At 32.0% G+C, this 7,173-nt stretch overlaps 1 protein-coding gene and 1 non-coding gene across 2 annotated transcripts; one reads left to right on the top strand and one right to left on the bottom strand.

The window, feature by feature from the left end:
- Positions 1-2,369: 2,369 nt before the first annotated feature.
- Positions 2,370-5,477, top strand: LOC132030951 (uncharacterized). The gene is made up of 4 exons (XM_059420761.1): positions 2,370-2,434; positions 3,030-3,209; positions 4,193-4,384; positions 5,064-5,477. Exons 1-4 carry the CDS (start codon positions 2,411-2,413, stop codon positions 5,232-5,234), a joined length of 567 nt encoding a protein of 188 aa, XP_059276744.1. The 5' UTR covers positions 2,370-2,410; the 3' UTR covers positions 5,235-5,477.
- A 1,557-nt stretch (positions 5,478-7,034) lies between these two features.
- Positions 7,035-7,119, bottom strand: TRNAM-CAU (transfer RNA methionine (anticodon CAU)). Its single transcript is given in 2 exon segments — positions 7,035-7,070; positions 7,082-7,119. It is a non-coding gene; the product is annotated as a tRNA-Met (tRNA).
- Positions 7,120-7,173: the final 54 nt, after the last annotated feature.

Here is a 7,173-nt window from a genome sequence, read left to right as displayed (position 1 = left end):
ATGCGGCAACTATTTTATTTTCCCTTTTTCATTCGAGTGTTAACTGTTAAGTATTCGTATTAGAGTCTGATTATTTTAGATATGTCGCGTAGGACCATTTTGAGGAAACATTCTCTATCAGAAAAAAATTTAATATCTATAACTTGAAATTGAGACCTTTGATTAAGGAAAGAATAACTCCATCTAATCCATTGCACCATAGCTTTTGGTGGTCTATGCCACAATTATGAAAATGCAAAATAATTGGATTTTAACGCATAAATATTCACTTGTAATGGGTTTTTTAACATTTGACCGCTCAGCCTAAAATAATTATAGCCGTTAACTAATATTATATATTAGTTAATGAAAAATCTAATATTACTTTATTGGATTTCCGGATTTATTTTTTGATAGTTTTTTTGCATTCCATTATTCCCTACGTTGGACTTACGGATTTTTGGAGGAAAGAAGGGAAGGAATCTTTTCTTGGGCCATCTCTGTACCTTACTCCCATATTAACATTCAGGGTGTCCAGTTGTTACTTTATGAATCGAAAAATTCACAATATAAAAATTGAAAAAACATCCACAGCAACCCTTCTCATTTTTTCTAAAAAATAAGAAATTCTTATGGGTTTCAAGATATTGCCGAGAAAGCCTTCATATTTCATTAAAGGAATTAGGCATTGATAAAAGAAAGTAAAATCTTAATTTCATTATATTGAAACTCTAACATAAATGGGGAAGTTGACAAATGTAGAGTTGGGTTTCGTTGATTCCATTTGGGAGGGAGATGGTGAAATATAGAGGAGGGAAAGAAGTTGAGAATTTGATTGAAAGACAGAAATGGCCTTCGATTTAATGTGCTAGTATTCTATTAGTAAGGGTATTTTTGAGAATTAAAAAATAGGGAGAATGCTAACTTACTACCTTCATGTAGTATGTTAGCATTAGTAAGTTAGGTTGTGACGTCCCTAATTGAGGGTACACTGATGAGCGTGGGTCAAGCAAGACTTGTATACGGGTAAAACCGAGGATACGGACATGCTCAGTTTCCCGTTGTCGTGGTTATGCTCGGGCACGATATGGCCCCGACCGTCGGAACGAGGCTTTGAGCTCGATCTGGGATGAGGCGATAAAGGAAGGGCGGTTAACTGCCATAAGGAAAAGACCGAAATATCCGCCCTCAATCGGATATTTCGGCCTCGATCTCGGCAACAGCTGTCACCAGATTTCTTTCCTTTATTTAGAATTGTATTAGGGTTGGGACTCCTCTACTATATAAGGAAGGAGTTCCCATCCATTTTAGGGGGGGGCATAAAAAAGAGTGAAAGAGTTCGTATCGAAAAAATAATAAGAATCCTTTGAAATCATTCCCGTTCGTTCCTAAATTCATCTTTATTATTCATCGTGTAAGTTCTCACCGGAGGTATCGACATCGCTTCCATACCCGAGGCCTACATAATTAATATTTGGTCGACACCTTCTTTATTTACTTATTGACTTATCTCGCAATTTAACTTTTCGAATCGAATTCAGCTACATATCTTCTACACACGTATAAATTTAATCGTTCTCCATTTTAAGGTTAAACAAGACCTGTGTAATTCTAGTTGACGAAGCTTCAAGACTGCACACATGCTACCTTAGGCGAATCCTACATCAAAAAAAAGAGCATGAAAGAAGAGTTTATAAGACATAAGTCATGCGTCACATTATGACGCACGTTTAAGTCAATGGCCAGAAATTAAAGACTAATCATTGGCCTTCAGCCCAAAGGAAACAGCTACGTAATCATCGACTTGGATCATGACATAGGTTATATTTACCTATTGTAGCAAGTGACATATCTTATTTTCAAGATTTCAAATTCCACATTTTAAGAAGACTTACATGTAAATATTATTTGGATGACCTAATATTGTAATAGATTATTTACACTGACGGTACATAAAACTTAAACTCATTATAAGTAGAAGCAGTATTATCATGTATCAATTTCAACAAGTTGAGGCCGGCTATATAAAACTTTCACTAACTATGTCTTTTCCTTAAATTCATCTCATATCAATATTATATGGGAAACAAAAGTTCCAGTTGATTACCACGCCAGTATCACACACTATAGGCACCCAGTCCGAATTGGGGCTCTGACAGTAACAGCCAACTCAAAAGTACTAGTTAATTAATGATAAATTTTCATAAATAACAAGATTATACAATAAGTGTGTAAAGAAGTTAAACTCTGAAATAATTGGTCAACAAAGAGGAGAGATTTATGGACAAATGTTAACAATTTTGGAAAAAGTCTACCATAAATTCAGATTTGTTTTAGATCTTAACAAACCCAATAAGTAAGTGTACAACTAAACAAAAAAGAGATAAGTAACCAAAAATCGTTTCACCTCACTAGGCTTCTTGTCCAAAGAATGGATCCCTTAGATTCTCTTGTTGTAAGTTCATTTCTTGAAATTAATCATCTTTAATTTGGTAGAATTATGCTTCTTTCACCCAATGTTTTGTATTTAATTGTGTTCATATGAGTTTGTTGAGGTGTTTATATAATCATGTACGTCTTTTTTTTTAAAAAAATTTTTGTCAAGAGTTCGAATCGATCAATTCTTGCCATCACGCTCCGGCTTTAGCAGCTTGTGGGATTTACTCTACATATATCAAATCTCAATTTTCAAGATACCACATCAGCCCTATCACCACTAATTAATTCAAGGTTATCAGGGATGCTAAATCCCAAAACTTTGTTTATTTGATGTTTTAATGAAACTTACTTGCATGCATAACATCTGTCTCTTAGTTCTCTTTGGCTAATATTTAATGTCCCGATTCGCGCAATATAAGACTCATTAAAGGAGGAACTAAACTTCCTACAGGGATATTTTTTATGATTCGGTTTTGAACCCAAGACCTTCGGTTGGTTAAAAGTAAAAAGATCATGCTCATCCACTACAATATTCTTGTTGGTGAATAATTGTGTTCAAACTTTTTGCATTCTTGTTAACTTTTTTAATTACTCTTTTTCATTTGTAAAAGGTGAAACGTATCGAAGGAAAAGAGAAGTTGAAAAGGAAAATTATTAAAAGCCAGAAATCAGTATCAATATGCTGCAGAGGAGAAGGGAAATTTGTGCCAATGAAAGTGGCAATTCAAGAGGCTTCATCCAAAAGTTCACTCTTGGAACGAATTAATTCTCTCGAAACTCGACTTCTTCAGGTAAAATATTTTCTCCAATTATGTAATATAATAATCATCCAAAAATTCACTTTGTGACGGTAAGTTAGTTACTATTTTATCAGTTTATGAATTGATTTGTATATATCTTTAAGATTTACCTGTTTATAATAAGATCTATGTCCTTATTATGCGATGATTTTTTCACCTTTAGTACATATAACTTAAACTCATCGTTAAATATTTTATTGGTATTGAAATTAAGTCCTATACACTTTAGTGTAAAATCATTTTTATGCTATTAAATCATCTAATGATGATTAAGTATTAACCGTTTCATAAATAATGAAATTTTGGTTTAGAGACAAGTTATGTATATAGATTGTAATGTAAGGATTAATGTAGAGATTGTAATATAAGAATCAATAATGCAAAAATTGTGATGTGGGAATTAGTAATACAAGGAATTAATACTGCAAGGATTCATATGCATGTATTGTAATGTAGAGATTAAGAAATATATTTTGTGCACTTTTAGAAAAAAAAATGTGTTTTATACACACGAGGGTTAATTATTTTTGTCAATTTAGTTGTTTTAACTCATGTATTATTAATTCCACATTCGTATTCGACTATCTATATAACATAAAATAATACATACATTTATGCACAACTTTCATAGGTATTAGTTATGCAGGAACAAAAATGCCAACCAAAAAAATATATTATATAATTTCAAATTTCGTGCGAGTTTCAAAAGGTAATCAGGAATTGCTTTGCTAATGTGGAGTTTTATGCCGAAAGCATACCATATTAGTATGCAACCAAACGAACTCTTAGTAAATTAACTTATAAAATAAGACATGTTATCTGTTAAATAATAAATTAAACTTGTAATAATTTTATATATTATCAGTGAATAAGTTAACTCTACCGAACTATAGTATAGTTTAAGTTGACACAATATGTTTTAAAGTAGTACACATGTTAAGTTGTTTTGATGACTATTATTAATAACAATGCAGCTGTGCCTGGAAATTGATGCTGCCAGAACATCATGCAGTTCTTCAAATATACAGACTCCATTTGCAGGAAAATCAAGAACTACTAATGATGCCAAGAGACTAACAGCTTCTTCTTATCCAATTTTTGATTACTCAAAACCTTCCTGCAAATCACAATCTCAACTCTTTGTCGACAAGTGTGAGTCCTTAGAGGTAATATTTTCTCGAAGTCTTTTTTATTTTACTATATGACAATGTGGAATATATAAATCTTCTAATGAAGTTTGTTTGACCTTAAAAACTCAAAATTAATTAGATCATGTGATGAAGATCAAAGAGCTAAAATGACAAGTTACGGATCAGTGGTGTATTCAAGATTTTTATAAGTAATGTCAACATTTTAAAAGAAATGAATAATAAATAAATAAATTACTGAAACAATAAGCGGTATCATTTTTCATGTTTATTATGCTCAATATTTCGTCTTGTTTATTATCTACGTACATATAGCTAGTAAAAAAATTCGACGAAACGATATCCTTCCGCTTGGGGCAAGATATATTCACCCTTAAGTGAGGTAAAATATATTCACCCTGCAATTGATAACAAGAGTATACTCTTTGAGAAAAGGGCAAAGGTTGAAATATATCCCTGGAGTATTCGATTTGTCTTATATTTGAGACAAAAGATAACATGGAAAGCTCATAAATCGATAGGTACAAATTAAGAACAAACGTAAGATAAATTAGTTACAAATGTTAGAAATATATTTGGACCTTTTCTCTTTGAAAGAATAAGAAATATTCTTTTCTTTTATTTTACTGTTGTTTACACCAATTATCAATTGACTACAACGACGCTTAATTACTTATAGTGGTTTCTTATTTTGCAGAACAAATCTAATATGGTGTCACAAGATTTGGAGCAATCATCTTTCATGAAGAAGAAACAGTTGCATTTTGGGAGAAGCAAAAGTACCAAGGATGTTGGGAAAACAAGTAAAAATGGGCAGAAGAAAAGCTTAAAAGAAAGTTGGCCACATCTCAGGATCTTAGGTTGCTAATTAAATAGTATACTACTAATTAAATTGTTAGCTGCTTCTTTTGTTTGTCTAATCTTTTGATACTAGTAGCATTTATTCACTTTTATAAAGCTAAAGTTATTGAGTTCGATAAATCGTATCTCTTTCATTAGATTCGCCCTTGTTGATGTTCAGCGGATGACATTATGTCAAATGAATACTTATGCAATAAGTGAATAGCAAGGAAATTCTAATCTTTTGGGATTTAAATTATGTGTTGATGGTATAAATAAGTGTTTATGTTTGGTTGCATAAATATTTCGAAAAATATATTTTTCTTATAACTAATTTTTCTCCTATTTTAGGAAAATGGCTTTCCCTACCAAAAAAGGAAAACATTTTCTAAAAACCAAACATACCTGTCGTTTGGTAGGCAAACCAAATTATCCCGGGATTAGAATCCCAAGATTATAATCCTGAGACTAATTTATCCCATCTAGTAGGTGGAATAAAATAATCCCAATGTCAATGGGATAAGGTGGGGTATTGCATCAGTAAGTTTGGACTTCATCATAATACAAAAGTAATCTCAGATTTAATATTGGGATATCCTGCCTTATCTCGTGTATCAAACGACCCCCAAGTACATAGAATCTTTTCTTCAAAAAATTGAATAGGAGTATTTATAAGTTGAAAAATCAATCGATCAAGTTACAAGCTTTGCCTAACATACATTCATGAAAACTAGTCCTTAAAAGAGATCGCTCAAAATAGAAAAATAATTAAATACATTATAAGATACATACCTTTCTACTGTAGAGATACATTATATATACAAATTAGATATTTACATTATATATATACAAAGTATATATTTACATATGTCAAATTTGTAATCAAATTAGGCGATCATTCCACAAAGACATGATTAGAATTATGTCTTATGAGATAGGACATCAATGTCGTTCGAATTCACAACAAACTCTAAAAAGAGACTAGATTGAGCAAAAAATTTAAGATATACTATCAAGTTAATTACTTGATGGGACATCACGAGAAGTTAAACTCAAACCAATCTAAACATGATCATCAATTAAGTAGGCATTTTGACAATGTTTGGCTGAAATTGATAAATAAGTATTTTAAAATTAGAGTTGATAAAGAGTATTTTTGAAGTTGAAATTATATGAACAGAAATTTCACTGAAAAATCTCAGTAAAAATAATGATTTATCTTGAAATACTCTTCAAACAGACTTTTTAATAATTTATCAGTAATTTAAATGTTGATGACGAGAAAAAAAAATGTTGAATAAGCCAAATTATCTTACTCAAAAGCAGATTTCATAATCTGAAGCTTATGGGTTCTTAAAATTAAATGGTCTCAAATTAATATATAATAATAACAAGATCCATGCTAAAATATTTAATATGTCTCCTACTACATATACAGGGTCTAGATAAGATTTATTGGGTCGAGTAAACCCACATATCCTACTGTGAATCCGTCCTGGATCATATCCCCTTTATAGTCTTATCAGTTCATGGGTTCAAGCTGTGGAAACAGACTCTAGAAGAAATGCAGGGTAAGGCTGCACACAATAATAGGCCCTTGTGGTTGGACCCTTCTTCGAACCCCGCACATAGCGGGAGTTTAGTGCACCGAGCTGCACTTGGAATCACTCACGTTCAACTTTCGATCATTTTCTTACTACATATGGCAAAATCTCTAAGTTACGTGAAACCACATCATACTCTGACTCCGCCCTTGATCATATCTCCTTTACGGTTTCATCTTAGAAACCAAGTGAGAACAAAAAGAGAAGGAAAAAAAAAATGGTTATGGGGTGAGAGAGGCTCGAACTCTCGACCTCAGGATAACTCAGAAGCTATGAGACCTACGCGCTAGCCAACTGCGCCACCACCCCAACTCTTCCCAAACCATCATTTAATTGTATACATACAATTGAATACATACTATA

This window comes from Lycium ferocissimum, chromosome 1 (genome assembly GCF_029784015.1).
Source record: "Lycium ferocissimum isolate CSIRO_LF1 chromosome 1, AGI_CSIRO_Lferr_CH_V1, whole genome shotgun sequence".
Lineage (NCBI taxonomy): Eukaryota > Viridiplantae > Streptophyta > Magnoliopsida > Solanales > Solanaceae > Lycium > Lycium ferocissimum.
The sequence above is the reverse complement of the archived record's forward strand: the minus strand, read 5'-3'. Positions and strand labels throughout refer to the sequence as shown.

Excerpts from the sequence above, each read along its gene's own strand:
- LOC132030951 (XM_059420761.1), top strand. The coding sequence starts at position 2,411 with ATGGATCCCTTAGATTCTCTTGTT. Across the intron at positions 2,435-3,029 it reads ATCCCTTAGATTCTCTTGTT|GTGAAACGTATCGAAGGAAA; the intron begins GTAAGTTCATTT and ends CATTTGTAAAAG. Across the intron at positions 3,210-4,192 it reads TCGAAACTCGACTTCTTCAG|CTGTGCCTGGAAATTGATGC; the intron begins GTAAAATATTTT and ends ATAACAATGCAG.